This window comes from Hippoglossus hippoglossus, chromosome 1 (genome assembly GCF_009819705.1).
Source record: "Hippoglossus hippoglossus isolate fHipHip1 chromosome 1, fHipHip1.pri, whole genome shotgun sequence".
Taxonomy (NCBI): domain Eukaryota; kingdom Metazoa; phylum Chordata; class Actinopteri; order Pleuronectiformes; family Pleuronectidae; genus Hippoglossus; species Hippoglossus hippoglossus.
The window spans coordinates 22,594,967-22,615,338 of NC_047151.1; the positions used below are offsets into that span (position 1 = coordinate 22,594,967).

At 42.9% G+C, this 20,372-nt stretch overlaps 2 protein-coding genes across 4 annotated transcripts; both read left to right on the forward strand.

Annotated features, from left to right (window-relative positions):
* The first annotated feature begins 1,301 nt into the window (after window positions 1-1,301).
* LOC117770038 (E3 ubiquitin-protein ligase RBBP6-like) lies at window positions 1,302-15,795 on the forward strand. 3 transcript variants are annotated; one of them, XM_034599105.1, is made up of 20 exons: window positions 1,302-2,458; window positions 3,396-3,495; window positions 3,699-3,738; window positions 6,313-6,354; window positions 6,486-6,574; window positions 6,688-6,784; window positions 6,872-7,014; window positions 7,185-7,357; window positions 7,484-7,587; window positions 7,679-8,070; window positions 8,184-8,247; window positions 8,590-8,644; window positions 8,737-8,791; window positions 8,876-9,196; window positions 9,352-9,447; window positions 9,585-11,199; window positions 11,454-12,073; window positions 12,195-12,265; window positions 12,391-12,475; window positions 13,768-15,795. In XM_034599105.1, the coding sequence occupies exons 1-20, from the start codon at window positions 2,293-2,295 to the stop codon at window positions 14,726-14,728; spliced, it is 5,289 nt and encodes a 1,762-aa protein (XP_034454996.1). In that variant the 5' UTR covers window positions 1,302-2,292; the 3' UTR covers window positions 14,729-15,795. The 3 variants fall into 3 exon arrangements, with proteins under 3 accessions (XP_034454996.1, XP_034454997.1, XP_034454998.1); XM_034599106.1 differs by having other exon boundaries at window positions 1,328-2,458; window positions 6,688-6,788; window positions 6,876-7,014; XM_034599107.1 differs by having other exon boundaries at window positions 1,328-2,458; window positions 6,878-7,014.
* An 857-nt stretch (window positions 15,796-16,652) lies between these two features.
* LOC117762835 (E3 ubiquitin-protein ligase RBBP6-like) lies at window positions 16,653-18,501 on the forward strand. The gene is made up of 3 exons (XM_034587527.1): window positions 16,653-16,818; window positions 18,218-18,321; window positions 18,490-18,501. Exons 1-3 carry the CDS (start codon window positions 16,653-16,655, stop codon window positions 18,499-18,501), a joined length of 282 nt encoding a protein of 93 aa, XP_034443418.1.
* The last annotated feature ends 1,871 nt before the right edge of the window (window positions 18,502-20,372 follow it).

The following is a 20,372-nucleotide window of genomic DNA, read 5'->3' on the forward strand; positions in this document are numbered from 1 at the left end:
ACCTTGGACCACTCAGCCATGCTACCCCATATCATCTAATAAATATATCCCAATACACCCAGTCTATGTGGAGTGTTAATCCAATTTACTGTAATATTGAACAGACCCATTGTATGACTAACAAATTTAGGATAAATGTTGGCTATGCTGTGCATATTCCATCCAGTGAAAAATATGAAATATTTGAAGGGTCAATTGATCTGAATTACTGCATTTTTACTCAATTGTGATTTTCTTAGCAGATGATGCAAAAATGTTTTTGGACAACACCATCCCATTTTCAACTGTGGTTCCATCAACTGTACAACCCACCATGGTACTTCCAACAACCCCTTCACTTGTGATTCCTCCATGTAGAGTCCATGTTTGCAAACCTGCACCTACCTGAACCCTCAAAACTCTGTAACCCAACCAGACCCTTTACCCTTTACTATCTCCAAGGCAATTCCAAACCAACCTGAGCCAGTTAACAAATGATTTACAACCTTAGCAATTTAGGAAGAGCAGACAGACGACAGTATCGAAAGTATTTTGACCCATTCACTCTCTGCCGTTTTGGCTGTTATAACAATGTCACCTGATATTTGTGGGACAGTATTTCAAGTTGAAGTATTTCTTATCCAAAACCTTTTCATGATAAAACCTCTGCAGCGGTGGGATTCGAAGCCACGCCTGCTAAGAGACTGGAGCCTTAATCCAGCGCCTTGGACTGCTCGGCCACGCTACCCTATTTCCAAGGGAAAAGCTGTAGTAACCACGCTATCACGACTACAAGATGGTTCGCATCTACCTTGTGAGCCTTAACTTACCCTAATGCTAACCAACATTTAGTGACATCTAGTGGTAAAGTTGCATGTTGCAGCTGAATATCCCTAACCTCACCCTTCCCTTCCAAACATGACAGAGAACCTGTGCAAACCTTCAGTTGCCATAACAACTCAAGAGGTGTTTAGTTTGTCCAGTTTGGGCTGCTGTAAAAAAAATGGCGGCCTCCGTAGAGAGGACCCGCTCCAGATGTAAATATAAAGGATTTAAATATAAAGGTAAAGAAAACAAACAATTTGGACAATTTAGATGAAACAAACTCACTGGGGTTATTTTATATTTTGCCAATAGATGCTGTTCACATAAATCTTACACACTGAACCTTTAAGTTTGGTCAAATCCAAATTCAAAATTAAATTTGAATTAAAATTTAAAAAAGCACTTAATTATAGTTTGAATACTCTGTTTGCATTTGTCAATATTCAAGAAGTTTGACTCTCGCTCCATAATAATAACATCGGCCCTGGTTTGGCTCCTTACACACTTCCGGTTCCGTCCTGCGCCATTTTGATGAAACAGCGAGGAGACGAGCAGCCCGGAGCGCCGAGGAGGATTTTATGGATTTAACTCGAAGAATTAACCGGATACGTAACTTTAGGCTTTTCTCGGCGAACGAGGACCGCGGACAGAAGAGGAGCCTCCGCGTGTCGACTGCGCCGCTGCTGGGTTTTGTGAGAGTACTCGACGGCTAACTTAGGGCTAGCGTTGTTAGCATAGCGGTGTGTTGAGCACTTAGCCACCATTGTTAGCGCAGAGGGAGCGTTAGCTAATCTCGAGGTGTAGCATGTTAGCCTTGGCATTAGCTAACTCGCAATTCTGACATCTGCCCGGTAGATCGCGGCTTTTCGGACACATGCTCTTTGAGGTCGAACTGCGGTTTACACAGACTGTGAACTGTTTGCGGACTCTGGTGATTTCTCGGTAGTGTTTTGGTTTTGGAAAAGAAATAAGAAACTGCTCCACTCGGAAGCACAACACCACCACCAGGACTGATGTCGAGGCGGTGAGGCCCGCTTGCTAGCGTCACTGGGTTCCCACTCAAGGACAATTCACGACGGACTTGTGGGCCCCATTTAAATCCCCGTGAGAAAACCGCAATCCAAACCCTGTGCTACATGGACTCTCTTGGATTTGGTGGCACCCTTGTTGCGTTCTCTCGGACTTGAAGGAACTGGCGAGGCACACGGCGCCCTTTAATGGCGCTCTGGCCTCGCACCTCCACCATTTTTCTTTGGCAGTGAGAAGGACCCTGTCGCAGTCTGCGAGCTGAACCCTTTCCTCATATGATTCCTGTCTTTGTCCACAGTGTTCCGGCCACTTTAGAGAGGGTTTGCCCGTTGAGCTCACCTGATTTAGCCTCCTGTGTTCAGTGTTGACGCTGTTTTTAGTTTGTTTTCATACCAGGCCTGTGGGTTTTTGTTTTTTTTCACCCCCCCTCCCCCCTCTGTGCTTAATTGACCTGTGAAAATGTCGTGTGTTCACTATAAGTTTTCTTCCAAACTGGACTACAACACAGTCACTTTCGATGGGCTGCATATCACCCTCAACGAGCTAAAAAAGCAGATTATGGGCCGGGAGCGCCTCAAGGCCACGGACTGCGACCTGCAGATCACAAATGCGCAGACTCGTGAAGGTAAGTTTGTCAGCTGACGCCTTTACTCATGTGTGACACATCTGTCAGACATTATATTTTTAGAGGGTTACCGTAAATGAGGGACGGGCAATTTGTGAGATTTGCTTATGAAACACTAGAAACACTTTTATGCTTTCACCACATTAAGGCAGTGAGTGGATCCGTCAATGTTCACCATTCATTATGTGGATTTTCTGAACTGACTGAAGCAACTAGACGACAGACATACATAATCAGCAACTTCTTTTCTGGAATAAACCATTTTATTCACATGTGCCAATTAATAACCGATTCTAGCCTGTCAAACTATATTTTATCTGCTTTGACATCTATAATTGTAAATTTAATATTGTCGGTTAGAAAGATAAATTGGGTACCTAAACAAATTGATTTGAAAAGAAATGACGACAACTTGATAATGTTAATAATTCATTAATGCACCCTTAGATTGGTTTGTTCTTTAAGTCGAACAACAGGTAATTTCCCTGGAGCCACAAGAGGATAAATTCAGATTAAAACAGTCTACTGCCTTATAGAGGACTAGAATAACCTTATAAACACAAGTAGCTGCTTTAAATACTCTTGATTGTTTAATCTCTTTACAAGGTTCAGTCTAAAGTAACTGCCAACTATCTCCTGAGCCATATTGCTAGACACTCGTGTCAAGAGAAATTCCCTAATTTAACTATATATATATTTTTCATTTGTCGAGTGCCATGATTTCACAGCTTGCGTTGAAATTGTGACATGATACAGACCGTGATATTACCAACAATCCCGACGATTAAACAAAAAGTAGAAAATTCTTACTCTTGCAGTTTTAACAATGTCTTTGCAAACCCAATTTACTTTGCATCTGTTTAATAACAAAGGCCTATCAGTTCTGTTGGGTTGTCGTGTTTGTGTTTTCTAATGATTTGTTGCTTCTGTTTTGTAGAATATACCGATGATGAAGCCCACATCCCGAAACACTCCTCCGTGATTGTGCGTCGCACTCCGCTTGGTGGAGTAAAGCCCGCTGGCAGGACGTTCATTGTGTATGTATAACGTTATTACTGGTTTTATGATTAATCAGTAAAGTGACTGATGATTTTAAGTCACTGGTTTGTTTATATTAGATTTCCTATAGTTTCCTTCGAGTAAAGATCACAGATCTTTAGCGTTATACTTGTTAAATTGATCCTGTAGTCGGTCACAATGTTGGTAACTGATGGTTTCTTTTTGTCCTGTGTTTTTGCAGAGATCGTTCTGACACAGCTGTGGTTGGACCGTCTAGACCCGTATGTAAAACAAACCCAAAAACAACACTCTGTCCTCCTCCTCCTCCTCTCACCTCTCACTCTCTCCCCCTCTTTCTGGCTTTAGTCACATGTCTCAAACATTCTGTCAACAATGATCGAGCTCTGTGTATCTTCTGTTGACCGTGTGTTGGCTGCATTTGTGTTGAGATCTCAACCTCTATGTGTTTTATGATGTCTTTTTGGGGAGGGTTTCCTGGAGTCACCACAGCCAAAGTAGTTTGTTGTTTCTCTCTTTAGAAAATGGTTTTGTGTTTTGAAATTAGTAGATTAAAGTTTTAAATTCTTGCTGAATGAGACGAGGGTGATAAGAGAAACAACAGACTCGCCATTCTTGTTTTTGAATGCTCTGCAATGCCAATTGTTAAACTGTTGCCACTTTTTAATTGAGTGATAATTAATTTAAACTGTTAATGACTGTATTTCATATTGAAATGGTTTTGTACCCTGCATCAGGCCAGTCAAATGTATTTTTAAAGGGGTTTGTAAAAAGGAAAACATGGTATTTTTGTATTGACCTGTCATTTTTATTTTCTGTGATATTTTATTTATGTGGTCTAAGAACCCAGTGGATCTAAGTGTGATTGGGATTAATTGTTAATAACTTTAAGGTTGTGTGAGTGAAACTCGCCGTTTATTTTTATTTTGAACGTTTAACCTGCTAAACTCTAAGATACCCAGATCTGTTGTTCAGTATCATTTACCAATGTCAATTGTTTTGTCTTGTACAATTTCACCATGGAGATGTTCTATTCTTTCTTGAGTATGGACTGCACACAATCCTTAAACCTTAAAGGCTCACAAATTTCATCCTGAATACTTCAATTTAATTCAGATGCTTCAGTGTCTTATTTTGAATCAAAGCAGGTACTACTTCAAAGTGTATTGTTTCAACTGTGGTTTGGGGCATCAGCAAGAAGCTAGTTTTTAATAAGTGAGCTGCTTTGACTTGGCCACTGACCTATAATGTTGTGACATGATCACAAAGCACTATAACACTTTATCGGTAAAGTAAACATCTTGTCAATCTTTGGAGGCCTTCCATGGTTGCTGCAGTGAGAAGTACACTGGTGTAGTGTGTCCTGTAAGCTGTAAGCTGCAGAACCTGTCAATAAAGTTGTTCAGCGGTTCAGTGTCAGAACCGCTTGCACCAGATCCCTGTGTGTTCCCTCCACAGCATTCTGCAATACCCAGTCTTTCCTCCGAGCTGTGCAAGTCATAATGGATGAGCCCGCTCTGTCTGCTTTTTTAAAATTTACTTTCAGACAGTATTTTATAACAACCAGCCAGAGCAGTCTTATTGGTGAAAAATCTTTATCGTTTGTGTGTGAGACTTCATTCTTGTTGTTTATCGACTCCTGATCTGCATTATAGAGACATCCCTTTTCTCTCTGTCGTGGTGTAACAGCTTCAGGGAACAGTTTGAAGGAAAACTTGACATCTCTTAAACTCTCTTTAACTGGGACATTTAAAATGAACATCTTAACATTTGTGCCATATCAGCTCCACATATTTGACACTTTACAGAGTTGGCATTTTTTACTGAAACCACTCGGCACCACACTTTGTCAGCTCATTAGTTTTACAGAAAGCAGTCTTAAGCTGGTTTTCAAACTCTCATGACAACTTCTTTTGACAAGCCAGTGCAAAAACCTTAAATTACTGGCGAAAGAAAACTGCTTGCTTAAATTAAAATGTCAAGTATTCCTTTGAGAAACTCAGCCTCTCCTTACATAACGGGGGGTTTTAGTTTCTCAGTGCAGGGATGTGACGGTAGTGTAAACTTTGAATTGCTAATGAAGCCTAAAGAGACAGGTTTGATGCTCTTTGACAGTACTGTAGTAAGATGTTAAAGGCTGAGAAAATAAGCAGCTCTAGACTTGGCTATATGGCAGCGTAGGCGCAATGAAAGTTTGCTTTACTTGTTCAATGTTAATACAGCTTTATTTTTAATTCTTAATTCTCTTAAGATTTCCAACCATTGACAATCATTTTTAATATTGATTTTTTTGGGTTACAGTAAATCTTGCTACTTGCTACTAATTGTGATAAAATTTCCTTTTTGTATACTAGCTGTAAATGATTTTAAAGGGATTTGACTTCAGCATAAATACATAATTAAATAGTAGTTGTTTAATGGATGTAAAACGTGCTATTTATTCAAAATATTGTTTTTGTAGATAAGGATCTTTAAAATTCAATTAAACTCTTTTAATCAAGCAACTCTAAAAAAGACCCAGCTCTAGATGGGTCTGTTAACCTTTTCTAGATTTTAACACAAAGCCGTCAGTAGAGAGCTGAGTGTTCTTTAGTTCAGTAATCCATGTCTAGGTTTGTGGACAGTCAGTGGTTTAAATGCTCACTCTAATATACTTAAGCATTATCTCCTGGACTTTGACTACTCGACAAACACCTTGATTTTGGTGCGAAGACTTAAATGGCGTGAGGGACTGGACACAGATGTGGTGGGGAACTATCTGGGCTCTTATCTTCCGCTGTGTATCGCTTAGATGTTCTGTTAACACCTTTATTATCTGTACTCTGATTCTCCTGCAGACGGATTCTTCTCCTTCTATGTCACTCGCCCAACTCGCCAAGGTAACGTATCTGCGCATGCCGGCTGAACTGCAAGAAAATGTTTCTTAAGTTGAATCGATTTCTCCCCGTTTTTATTTTGTGCTATTGACGTCCTACTTTTGTCTTTTGTTGTGTCTATCATGTGTTTTTAGACGGCTAACCTGGTCGACGCAAATGCATCAGAGGAAGACAAGATCAAAGCCATGATGTCACAGTCAAACCATGAATATGACCCTATACAGTTAGTACACAAACATTTTGCTCTTGTATTTGCCCAAAGTTGTATTATTTTTATATCATGAACATTCACCAGATGTGGACAGTTAAAAGAATAAGATTTACTTGTCTCTGTAGTTATTCCAAGAAAGCAGTTGGACCTCCACCCGCTCACTATACCTGCTATCGTTGTGGAAAGGCTGGTCATTACATTCGACAGTGCCCCATGCTGTTGGTAAGGATCCTGTATAATTTCATTTAATTCTCTGAAGTTAATTGTTTTAGATTTTAAATGAGTGATGATATTCTCTTAACTTTTCAGGTCCAGGATAAGAGTGTGGAGGGTCCTAAGCCAGTCAGGATAAGTAAGGGGATTCCTCAGAGTTTCATGGTGAAAGCAGAGCCTGGCACCAAAGGAGCCATGTTAACCAGCACTGGAGAATATGCAATACCTGCAATAGATGCGTAAGTGAAGGATATCCCCAAATACACACTATTTACCTCCTCCTCCTCCAAGAAAACTAATACTAGAATTAACTATTGTCATATTTATCTTTTTCATTTTATGTCTTCTGTGGTTTTTTACTTGTTATGACAAAGGCCTTAAATGTATAAATACGAATGTGTTCATACAGGGAAGCGTACGCACAAGGAAAGAAGGAGCGCCCCCCCTTTGTTCCACATGAGCAGTCATCGTCTGAGGACGATGCAGACCCAATCCCTGACGAACTCCTGTGTCCAATCTGCAACGACCTGATGACAGACGCAGTAGTTATACCCTGCTGCGGAAACAGTTACTGCGATGATTGTAAGTTCTTTCTCGTAACATGGATTAGTAATACAAATCCGTCCTGGGCTATGTTTCATTGTTTCATTGTGTTCATTTGGTAGTCAAATGGAATATAGCTTTGAACTAAGGACTGTTTGTTTCCAGGTATCCGGACGGCCTTACTGGACTCAGAGGAGCACGTCTGTTTCACATGCAAACAATCAGATGTTTCACCTGATAATCTCATCGCCAACAAATTTCTACGACAGGTAACCCATTTCAAACACACGCTTTTTGATGTATGTCATATTTGTTTGATCAGAAGTTTTATGCAAATCTAAAATGTTTTTCTTCATGCAGGCTGTGAATAACTTCAAGAATGAAACAGGATACACCAAACTCGTACGCAAGCAGGTCCAACAGGCAGCACTGCCTCCGCCTCGCCTCCAGTTGTCCAGGCCTCTGCACTCAAGACAGCAGGACCCACTGCTGGCCAATGTCACTCACCCACCCCCTGCAAGCGTACCAACGGCTGCACCTCAAACACAGGTTCAGCCCCCTGCACCCTCTCCTCCTGTTCCTGGTCCTGTTTCTGCTGCTGCGACTGCTACTGCGACTGCTACTGCTGCTGCTCCTATTCCTCCTCATGCTGCTGCTGTCGAAGGTCAAGATGTTTCACCAGCTCCTGCACCTGTCGCTGACCAACATTCTCCTATGCACTCTACCGGCCAGGGCGAACCACCCCCACCTGGGTAAGTTTAGTCCCATATAGTTTGAACAATTACATGGAATCACCCACTCAACATGTGATGAAGTAAAGGGCCATTGCAACTCATCTCAATGTGTCTGCTTGTTTATGTTTCAGTGAAATGGATCCAGAACCTACTGTGAGACGAAGCCCAGAAAGTACCCCAGAAATTGGACCACATGTGAGTCCCCTCGGATGATCTGATAATAATGCATCTTTCATGGTTATTATAGAGCTCAATAGATAGTTTTCAGAACTAAAAATCCAAGGTAGACTCATCACAAGTTTTTGAAACGATGTTATAAGCTCCTGTAGAAGTCCTTATGATAGCAACTGCATATCAAGAAAAACGTGTTTTATTTACACAATCCATTCTAAAAGTGGGCATTCACTGTTACGCTCTATAATTGGAGTCATTAACTTACTTAAGTGCATCCTTACTACACACCTGCACATCCATGAGAACTGGAATAGTAACGTCTCTGAAAGGTAACTACATTTTTTTCACTGATTTCTTCCGCAGGGCTACCATTTTTCTGTTGGCCTACCGCCACCGCCAAGGCCGCCACATCCATCAGGTAAGAGGTTGGATTTAGATCATTTAAGGAGGCTCGTGAGCTTGAAGGAAAGACATTCAGCAGCTAACTAAACTCTGTCTCTGCTCCACTAGGTCACCAGTCACGGCCCCATCACTCTCACCGAGGGGGAGGCAGACACTGGGAGAGGTGAGACCCCGTCTATGGAACTATTAAATGTTTGTATTCTAATATGTTGGCCTCTCGATGAATGTTTCTCTCCCTTTGAACCAGGTCCTTCAGAGGTAGAGGAGACCTTCCCCCGGCCCACCTCCAAACAGCTCCACCTCCTGGACCAGCTCCTCCGGTGTACCCGTCTCCATCCATGTACCCGCCCCCACCACAGCCCTACCCTCCTCCTTACACATCTGGCCTTCTACCTCCTCCTCCAATCGGTTACCCGCCCCAGCCAATTTATGCCCCTGGACCACCGGGGCTCAACCCTCCCTGGATCCCACCTGGTGTCCAGCCCCCTCTACCCCACCTTGGACCCCCCCTCTCTCAGCCCCCCCTCTCTAAGGAAGAATTCTACAGACAAAGGCACCGACAGGACAAGTGAGTAGTTTATTTTAGTTTTGAGTCGTCCTACAGCTACACTAGCTAATCATTTTGGGATTGATACACATTTACATAACTTAGCGGGATTATGATGCATTCAGTATGATTAAGTAATTTTGAAAGTTTGACTGTTCTTGTCTTTGTATTCACAGAACTACATCCAAACTGGATGAATTTACTAAAGACTTCCACAAAGAGCTTATGAAGTACAGAAATCCACCAAAGAGAAGAAGACCATCTTATTCTAGGTAACTTAATTAAGAGGACATTTCCAAATTGGTTTTTAGTTCATAAGCATAATCCTTCAAGCCATTCAGTCAATTTATTACTTAAGCTGATTTCTTTCTCTCTTGGTTTCCTGATTTTCTTCTCCATTCTTTCCCAGGTCCCGGTCATTCAGTCGTTCACCATTCAGCCGCTCTCCGTACACTCGCTCTAGATCAAGATCTAGATCCAGGACTTACTCTTATTCCCCAAGTCGATCCCGCTCCCGTTCACGCTCCCATGGGCGGTCTTTTCCACGCTCTCCTTATTCCAGGCACAATGGACGCAGTTACGGACGTTCACGGTCAAGGTCCCGCTCCCGCTCGCGTTCTTATGGGTATCGCCGCTCTGGCTCTCCGCGGTCTCCTCCTCCCTTCCGGGCCGGACCCTGGGAGGGAGCAGAAGGACCAGGACCCTTCAGGTCCCGGTCTCGCTCCCCTGGTGGCTTCCGGAACCGCAGCCCTGGTGGACGGAAGCCACCTCCTCGGGAGCTTCCACCGTATGAACTAAAGGGACCAAGTCCTGGAGGCCATGATCGCTGGGAGAGAGAAAGGTATCGACAATGGGAAAAGGAGTACACAGACTGGTACAACAAATACTACAAAGACTACGACAACCAACATCCCTCACTAAATCACAGAGGTCGCGGCAGCAGAGACAGGGAGAGGGACAGAATGTCTCCGTTACCCAGAGATTACTCCCCTCAGGGGAGAGGAAGAAGAGGTAGAGAAGAGAGAGGAGCTCCCCCTCACCATCCGCCATCCTCTTCATCATCAGGGACTAAGTCCAGCACAAAAGTCCTTAAAACAAAGAAAGTAAAAAAGAAGAAGCCCGGGGAGGAATCTGAGCCATCACACCATTCAGCAGACAGAGGTGATGCTACTCCTGTCAGAGATGAACCGATGGATGAAATCCCCTCAATCAATAAAACACCTCCCAGCTCCTCAAAACCTGCATCTGGCTCTGGAGTCGCTAAAGCTCCTACTTCTAAAAGTCCTGCTGCACCTGCTAAGCCCTCAAACAAGACCGTATCCAAGACCCAGTCTGATAAGACCAGGAAAGAGAAGGCTCAGAAAGTAAAACCTAAAGTGAAGACAGAGGCTGTGAAGCCAGAGGCTGTGAAGGCAAAGAACGACAAAGTAAAGAAAAAGACCCCAGAAGCAGTGGTCATCAAAAAGAAAGACTCCTCGTCCTCCTCCTCCTCTGTCGCTAAACCGGTTAAGACCATTAAAGCAAATCCAGAAGATAATTTCAACTCAACTACCCCCAAAAAGGAAAAGAGTAAAAGCTCTACAGTGAGGCCTCCCCTGCTTAAGACCCCTCCACTCTCCTCCCAGACCCTGCCTCTACCTCATCCTTCTCTTCACGATGGCCCTCGACTCAGCCATGACATTCGGGGAAGAAGAGATCTTCCACCAGGTAGTGGTCTCCTCCCAATATCCCATCCACATGGACTCCCGCTCATCCATCGACCTCCCTCTCCGGTGGACGGACGGAGGAGGATGGGGGAGGAGGGCCGCTCTTTACTGGGACCTCCTCCTGGAAAGCTGCGGAGGATAGATGGACTAGGGGGTTGCAGCGATGTCCTCTCCCACTCACACATGTCTCACCAGCCCCCGCTCCACAGACTCCAACTCTCTTCAGACAGACCCGGTCTTCTTCCCCTGCCTGGGAGCCGTGAGATGATCCGAGGAGACGCAGATCGAGGAACCATCAGACCTCTAATGGACCTGCCGGTGGGTTTAATTCTCACAGACCTATGATGTTGTTTTTAAAATTATATTTATTCAATATGAATGTGTGACAGGTCAAATTTAACTGGCTGCCGTAGTTGAAGTAAAAATGCTAATCGACTCAAACTCTGCTTGGAACAATATTGTAGTGTGTTATAAGTATTTATTAAATGTTTCTACAAGGCGCATAAATGCTTAATACCATGACTTCTAATTGAACCTTTTCATTTTTTGTATGTATTTTTGTCCAATTCCAGATGCCACTCGCCCAGAGGAGGATCAAGTTGAACAGAGATCTGGGGAGAAAAGGCAGCACTGAGACGTCTGCCTCAGACAGAGCACCATTAGGTCCTGAGAAGATGTCGTCCACATCAGACCGATCAGCTTCTTCCAGCGTTTCCGAAGGTGACAGATCCAACAGTACAACAGAAGGGGCTGGAAGAAAGGAGCTGTCTGCATCTGCAGAGAGGAGAACCTCTCGCGAAAGACCAGGGAGTGCTGGAGAGAGACTGCCGTGCTCAGACCGAGAGCAGGACAGAGTCTCAGGACCAGACAGAGATCGAGACAGAGTGTCTGGATCAGACAGAGACAGAGGTGTGGGTTCTGAAAGAGAGAGAGAGAGGGACAGGGTTTCGGGATCGAGCTCACAGAAAGTAGCAGCGACAGCGGAGAGAGACAGCGACAGAGAGAGGTCAGCGAGGACAGAACGAAGGACCTCCAGTAGTGGAAGTGGAGGAGGGCGGTCGGTCTGTCTGGATAAACTGACTATTGGTGAAAAATCCACTACCACCAGGACACCAACGGACCATCAGGAGAAACCAAGCGTGTCCTCCAAGGAGAGAAGTGAAGGTTCAGAAAGAGCTGCTAAATCGGACAGGTATGTTGTTCGCCTACTTGTCAAACAAACATCCATATCCATGTTTAAAATTAATAAATTATTTCAGTGGTATCTGTAAACACAGCTGTTATATGTGTAATTATACTCTCTTATTTCCCAGGAGTGTGTCCAAAGACAGAACAGAGAGGAGTGTCCCCTCAGGAGAGAAACCAGCTGCTGCTCAGAAAGAAGGTAATTAGAATCACTATTGAGTGCACGCGTGTGTGAAGAGATGATAACTTTGATTTGGTTTTGAGCCATGTAATTATGCATTGATTAAACCTGTGTCTCATCACTGCTCCCTCTTGTTGCTCCAGCAGGGAAAGATGGCGAAGGGTCTGTTGTGAAGAGCAAACCCAGGATCAGTCGAAAGGTTCTGACGAGCCACAGCAGTTCCACCAGGTGAGGTTATTTGTTGACCATTTGATTTTTCTTTTTTTTTTATATCACATTGTTTGCTGCCTTGATGTTTTAGATACATTTTGTTTGTTGTCTTTGGGCAATTCTTGAGATCTTGAGTTGAATCCTCTGTCACAAACCAGATTTCCTGCAGGATAATGGAATCAAAGTTTAAATGAGTAGTGTTGCTATGAAATACAGTAGCTTTGGCTTTAGTTTATTTTCTATAATAAAAGTTTGTTATTAGAAACCATTATTATTATCTAAACTAAATGAAAACTGGTCAGTGTTTAAACGTTGCATTGATCGTCTTGTCACTAGTTTGTAATGTCTCCAGTTTTAGACAAATAATGCGATTTGCGGCGTCTTGTGATGAGACTGTATTTAAAGGAAGAGTTTTTGGTAGATTTTACTGAGATTCTTTCGTTTTGAGTGCATTTCCCAAAATCTTGAGCTGTATCGTTATTTGAGTAAAACTTAAGGAGCCAGTTAACTGGCTCAAGAGCTGCATGAATGGCTTCTGATGGCAGCTTTCCAATACTGGATATGTGAGGCTTGTTTCTGATCACTTTAACTTTTCAAATCCAACAAATCCACATTCACACCTAGTTTCACAGTGTTCTTGATCAGCTGTGTGGAGGTGAAAAAATTAACCAGCGTATCAACATCCCTAGAGACTCGTTTCTTCATTTATTTCACAGCTATTTTTGGGGCTTTTCATGCCATCAACTGAGAGCAATGTGGTTTAGGAGAAACTATTTGAAAATGTGCACCATTATCCCCTCTAACGATATCACACCCCACCCCTTTTGTGATAGACAGTTACTCTGGAACAGTTACAACCACAGTTATAATCTAAGGATTCTTGTATTAAAAATGGAGCTGAATTAATCAATTAATCAGTCGACAGAACATGAATTTACACATTTTGATGATTAATTAATCATTCAAATTATTTTGCAATCACAAGATCCCTAGTTCCACCTTCTTAGATTTGCTGCCTGTCTTTGTCTGTTGTAATATTAAGAGTTGAATCATCAAAGACATGTTATAGATCTAATGAATCAACTCATCAAGAGAATACGATTCATTAATAATTAAAATAATTGAGTACAAGATAGAAAAAGAAAGTAAAAGGAAAGAAATAGGTTCATGTTGAAAAAAAAGTAGTTTTTCAGTATCAGAACTTTTTTTGAACTGTACCCAGCCCTTTAGGTTATTGTGTGAGGAAGATTGTTTGTACTCAACCCATCACATTCCTCAATCATCTTAAATGTTTTTTGTTATTTCCTCAGCTCTCGGTCGAGTCAGGAGACAAAGAGAAGCTCAGAAAAAGACCAGAAGAGCGTATCCTCTAAACCTGCAGAGCTGCCCCCCAGTAGCCCTGTGAACTCCAGAGGCCGCAGCCCCAGTGTCAGCCCAGCAGCCAGCCTGGCCAGAGAGGAGCCACTCATTCAGCCTCCTCCTCGCTCCAAATGGGAGCGAGAGGATGATGAAGAAGGGCAGGAAAATGGAGCCACTGAGCCCAAGGAGCCCTCACCGGTGCCTCAGAGGAGCCGAGGCAGAGAGGGGCAGACCGAGGCTCCTAAACCAGTCAAGAGCGAAGGCCGGGAGTCTGTCAGGGAGGAAAGGAGGGGAGCGGTGAGGGAGGAGAAGAAAATGAGAGCACCAAGGGAAGAGGGTAAGGGTGGTAGGGTGGCACAGGCAAATTCTGACAAACCAACCAAATCAAAAATGGTGAGGGAGGAGGCGAGAGGGTTGAGAGATGAAGGGAGATCTACAGCCAGGGATGAGGGGAGAGGAGCGACTGGGAAGGAGGAGAGATCAGCAGAAGGGAGAGGCGGAGGAGGACGAGAGGAGAGTCGTGGCCCAGAGCCCAGGAGACAACGTTTGTGTTCTGACCTGGGCCGTGAGACGGACGAGGCCGCCTTCGTCCCTGACTACAGCGAAGGTGAAGGCTCGGAGCCGGAGAGAGGAAGGAGCAGCCCCAGCCTGTCCGTCAGCCAAGCCTCCAGAAGCGCCAGCCCGAGCAACCCCAGCGACTCGGGGACCACCACCACTGCAGACAAGAAAAAGAAGAAACACAAGAAACACAAGAAACACAAAAAGCACAAGAAGCACGGCAGTCAGGAAAAAGCAGAGCCCAAGGAGCACAAGCACAAACACAAGAAGAAGAAACACAAAAAGAACAAAGACAAAGATGGGGAGGAAGAGGAGGAGAAGACGGAGAAAGCAGAAGAGCCGGTTCCATGCTAACAGGAAGTCACCGAAATCTGGATCCTCCTTTGTTCACAAGGAGCGTAGGTGTTAAATGTCCACGGCACTGATGGCGGGTTGGTCTCTTTGTCCCTGCAGCTCTCCAGACCTTCACTTCACTGTGTTGTGTCTGGACTGCAGCAAAAATGTGAGCGCTGCTGCGGTTTCTTACACGTGAACCTCTTTGGCGACGTAGGGTCAAAATATTGTGCTGCACTATTGTGATCAACCGTGAGCAAACAGAAAGGACTTGATGATAATAGCCGATCACGAAGCAGTGAATTTAAATAGGAGTAACAAACTGTACTCAGGGATGTGAATGCTTATTTGTAGAGGAGAAATGGCTGTTTCTCTGCCTCTGATTTATTTGTAAATAGAGATGAACTGTTGCTTCGCATAATAATTTTTTCTCGGTTTGTTTTGCTCACATCCCTCCTGTGCTGTCCAAGGCTTCAACGCTGGATTAACCTTCAGTGTTGGGCCTTTGTAAGCTCTATTTTTTGCAGTTTTGCATGTTTTAGCACATTGACTAAACTACAAATTGTACATTATGCTTTCCTGCTCACCATTTTTAAGGTAATCAAATTTTTTGGTCAGCCATGGGGTTCAATTCATACCATGTTTTTTTGTATCATTTACTAAATTTAAATTAAGGCGATGTGGTTATTTTCATTCATTCAAATCTCAGACACCGATCAATTACGAGCTCATGAGTGAAATCCAGTATCTACTCCAGAAATGTTGAAACTCGTGGTTAGCAGTAAAGTTTGTGAATAATGGGCTAACATTTGCAAAAAAAACCCTCACCAGTTTTTTCCTTTAATTTAAAGCAGACCAATCATGCTACACTGGATTGTATAAATCTAGGATGTGTTTACTAAAAATAGCAAATCAGTCTGCATGTTTTTGTTCCAAAGGTGCAGTAGCTGTCATGTTATGTGAGCGCGCGTGAGTGTGTGTGATGGTTTGAAACTGAAATGTGACGGAAATGGGAGAATTTGAGGGACTGATGTTCTTACAAGTGAGTTGTTGCTTCCTTTTTTTTTTATTAAAATGTTTTGACCTGATGAAACGTCTCCAGTTGTATTTTTTCGACATTTGAAGTCGCCCCACCAAACGAAACACGTGAATCGACATTAGGCCTTTGAGTTGTACATTTGTGTCTTTCAGGTGTTAATAATTAGAACTTTTCTTCTTCTTCTCTGAGCTCTGACCGTTCAGATGTATTGCTCAAATATAAATGTATCATCTATATGTTAAGGATAATTAAGATATAAAACCTATTCATTATACCTATTCGAAACAATGAATGGTGGAAAGTTTACTTTAAATTGCAACGTGAGGTCACCTGCAGCTCTTTTGACTTTAAATGCAGGATGCTTGCCTTGTATTATTTTATGAAGACAGATTTGTTCATTAAAGGCGAGTGGTGGTAGAGTGATGACTTTTCAATTCAGTTTTATTTGTTAAGCACCAAATATCAACATACATTATCCCAAGGCACTTTACAGGTAGAGACCTTTTAATCGAAAAATAAAAATAAAATAAAAAGGTTTGGCATCATAGGCAGCTGCCTCTAAAAGTGTGGCGTCATAGGCAGCTGCCTCTAAAAGTGTGGCGTCATAGGCAGCTGCCTCTAAACAGTGTGGCGTCATAGGCAGCTGCCTCTAAACAGTGTGGCATCAAAGGCAGCTGCCTCTAAACAGTTTGGCATCATAGGCAGCTGCCTCTAAACAGTGTGGCATCAAAGGCAGCTGCCTCTAAACAGTGTGGCATCATAGGCAGCTGCCTCTAAACAGTTTGGCATCAAAGGCAGGTGACTTTACATATCAGTGGCAGTTTCTGTTGACATCGAAAGAGTCTACATCGAAAGAGCCTCTACGAGCTACTACTTTTTTCACCTGTGCTTAATTGACCTGTGAAAATGTCGTATGTACACTATAAGTTTTCTTCCAAACTGCACTCCAAGACAGTCACTTTCGATGGGCTGCATGTCACCCTCAAGGAGCTAAAAAGGCTGATTATGCGCCGGGAGCGCCTCCTGGCCACGGAGTGCGACCTGCAGATCACCAATGATCAGACTGATAAAGGTAAGTTGTCAGCTGATGTCTTTACTCATGTGTGACACATCTGTCAGACATTATTTTGAGGGGGTTACCGTAAATGATAGACAGACTTTTACTCCTCAGAGAGACAGAGAGAAGAGGAGAAGTGCTCAGTGGATGATGGGAGTTCCCCCAGCATTCTAGACCTATAACAGCATTAATAAGTGATGGTTCAGGACTCACCTGATCCAGCCCTAACTATAGGCTTTATCAAAAAGGAGCGTTTTAAGTTTAACCTTAAATTTAGAGATGGTCTTTGCCTCCCGCCTTGTAGCTGAAGACTCTACCTCCCATTCTGCTCTTACAGATTCTTGGAACCACAAGGGAGTCTGTGTTTTGGGAGCGAAGTGATCTATTTGGACAATACATTAAAACACATTTATGATGTCACCACATTAAGGCAATGAATGGATCCTTCATTACTCGCCATTCAACAGCAAAATAATCAGCAATTCGTAGAATAATAGTTTTATTTACCTTTTCGAGCAAAAATTGTCACAATGTGCCAATTAACAACAGATTCTAACCTCTCAAATAATATTTTCTCTGCTTTGACATCTATAGTTAGTACATTCAATATTATCAGGTAGAATAATATTATATTGGGTACCTAAATAAAATGGCTCGAAAAAAATGTGAGTCTGATGATAAATTCAATTTTCCTGTTTTATCTAAAAAAGTCCCCATAAAGTTCAGCCTACTGTTTTACTAGAATAACATAAACACAAGAAGCTGCTTTAAATACTCTAAACCAGGGGTCTTCAACATTTTTCAGGCCAAGGACCCCTAAACTGATGGAGAGATGGAGCAGGGATTATATACTGTATATATTGTATACAATTGTGTTTTATATTAAACTGGGCCTAGTGCCATGTATAAACATAGCTACCCTGTTATTGTGCATTCAATACTAAGCTATTCAAATAATACACAGGTTCATATATTCATGTTTTTATTATTGTGTGCCGCTGAATGTGTGCATTGCTGATTGAAAGATAACGTCTTCTCCCTCCATTTATCCGTTCGCTACAATATGTTGGATTCATGTTAATGTGTATTTAAAAACATTAGTTTGTTTCGAATCAATCAAAAATGTGTCTAAAGTAACTACCAACTATCTCCTGAGCCTTATTGCTAAACACTAATGTCAAGAGAACAATACACGTCTAAAATTCTGAGTATCAGCTGTTTATTTTAATTATTTATATACATCTTCATTTATATATATATGAATAAATAAGTTTGAACAATGTTTTTGCAATCCCACTCCATGCATCTGTTTAATAACAAAGGCCTATCAATGTATTCTATTGAGTGAATTGCGGTGTAATTGTTAGGTTGTCGTGTTTTTGTTTTCTAATGATTTGTTGCTTGTGCTTTGTAGAATATACCGATGATGAAGCCCACATCCGGAAACACTCCTCCGTGATTGTGCGCCTCACTCCCCCTGGTGGAGTAAAGCCCGCTGGCAGGACGTTAACTGTGTATGTATACTGTTATTACTGGTTTTATGATTAATCAGTAAAGCCACTGATGATTTTAAGTCACTGGTTTGTTTATATTAGATTTCCTATAGTTATACGTGTGAAATTGATCCTGTAGTCGGTCACAATGTTGGTAACTGGTGGTTAATTTTTTTCCTGTGTGTTTTTGCAGAGATCGTTATGACACAGCTGTGGCTGGACCGTCTAGACCCGTATGTAAAAACAACACTCTCCTCCTCTTTATTATTATAGAGCTCAATAGATCGTTTTCAGAAGTAAAAATCCAATTCATTTTCTGAATAGCGATTTTGATCATCTGCCATAATATTTTTACCATCCAAGGTAGACTCACCACAAGTTTGTGAAATGATGTTATAAGCTCCTGTAGAAGTCCTTATAATAGCAACTGCATATCAAGAAAAACGTGTTTTATTTACACAATCCCACAATCCATTCTAAAAGTGGGCATTCACTGTTACGCTCTATTATTGGAGTCATTAACTTACTTAGGTGCATCCTTACTACGCACCTGTACATCCATGAGAACTGGAATAGTAACGTCTCTGAAAGGTAACTACATTTTTTTCACTGATTTCTTCCGCAGGGCGACTATTTTTCTGTTGGCCTACCGCCACCGCCAAGGCCGCCACATCCATCAGGTAAGAGGTTGGATTTAGATCATTTAAGGAGGCTCGTGAGCTTGAAGGAAAGACATTCAGCAGCTAACTAAACTGTGTCTCTGCTCCATTAGGTCACCAGTCACGGCCCCATCACTCTCACCGAGGGGGAGGCAGACACTGGGAGAGGTGAGACCCTGTCTATAGAACTATTAAATGTTTGTATTCTAATATGTCGGCCTCTCGATGAATGTTTCTCACCCTTGAACCAGGTCCTACACAGGTAGAGGAGACACATTGATACACATTTACATAACTTAGCGGGATTATGATGCATTCAGTATGATTAAGTAATTTTGAATATGAGTACTGAAGTACTTTTTAAAGTTTGACTGTTCTTGTCTTTGTATTCACAGAACTACATCCAAACTGAATGAATTTACTAAAGACTTCCACAAGGAGCGTATGAAGTACAGAAATTCACCAAAGAGAAGAAGACCATCTTATTCCAGGTAACTTAATTAAAAGGACATTTCCAAATTGGTTTTAGCTCATAAGCATAATCCTTCAAGTCATTCAGTCAGTTTATTACATAAGCAGATTTCTTTCTCTCTTGGTTTCCTGATTTTCTTCTCCATTCTTTCCTTTCCCAGGTCCCGGTCAGTCAGTCGCTCTGACAGTCGCTTCAGGTCCCGGTCTCGCTCCCCTGGTGGCTTCCGGAGCCGCAGGCCTCGTGGACGGAAGCCACCTCCTCGGGAGCTTCCACCGTATGAACTAAAGGGACCAAGTCCTGGAGGCCGCCGGGAGAGAAAAAGGTATCGACAATGGGAAAAAGAGTACACAGACTGCTGCAATAAATGCTACAAAGACTACGACAACCAACATCTCTCATTCTTTCCTTTCCCAGGTCCCGGTCAGTCAGTCGCTCTCCATCCGGCTGCTCTCTGTGCACTCGCTCTAGATCAAGATCTAGATCCAGGACTTACTCCTATTCCCCAAGTCGATCCCGCTCCCGTTCACGCTCCCATGGGCGGTCTTTTCCACGCTCCCCTTATTCCAGGCACAATGGACGCAGTTATGGACGTTCACGGTCAAGGTCCCGCTCACTCTTGCCGTCTCCTCCTCCCTTCCTGAGCCATCACACCATTCATACTCCTGTCAGCGATGAATCGACGGATATAACTCCCTCAACCAATAAAACACCTCTTCACGATGGCCCTCGACTCAGCCATGACATCCGGGGAAGAAGAGATCTTCCACCAGGTAGTGGTCTCCTCCCAATATCCCATCCACATGGACTCCCGCTCCTCCATCGACGTCCCTCTCCGGTGGATGGTTGGAGGAGAATGGGGGAGGAGGGCCGCTCTTTACTGAGACCTCCTCCTGGAAAGCGGCGGAGAATGGGGGAGGAGGGCCGCTCTTTACTGGGACCTCCTCC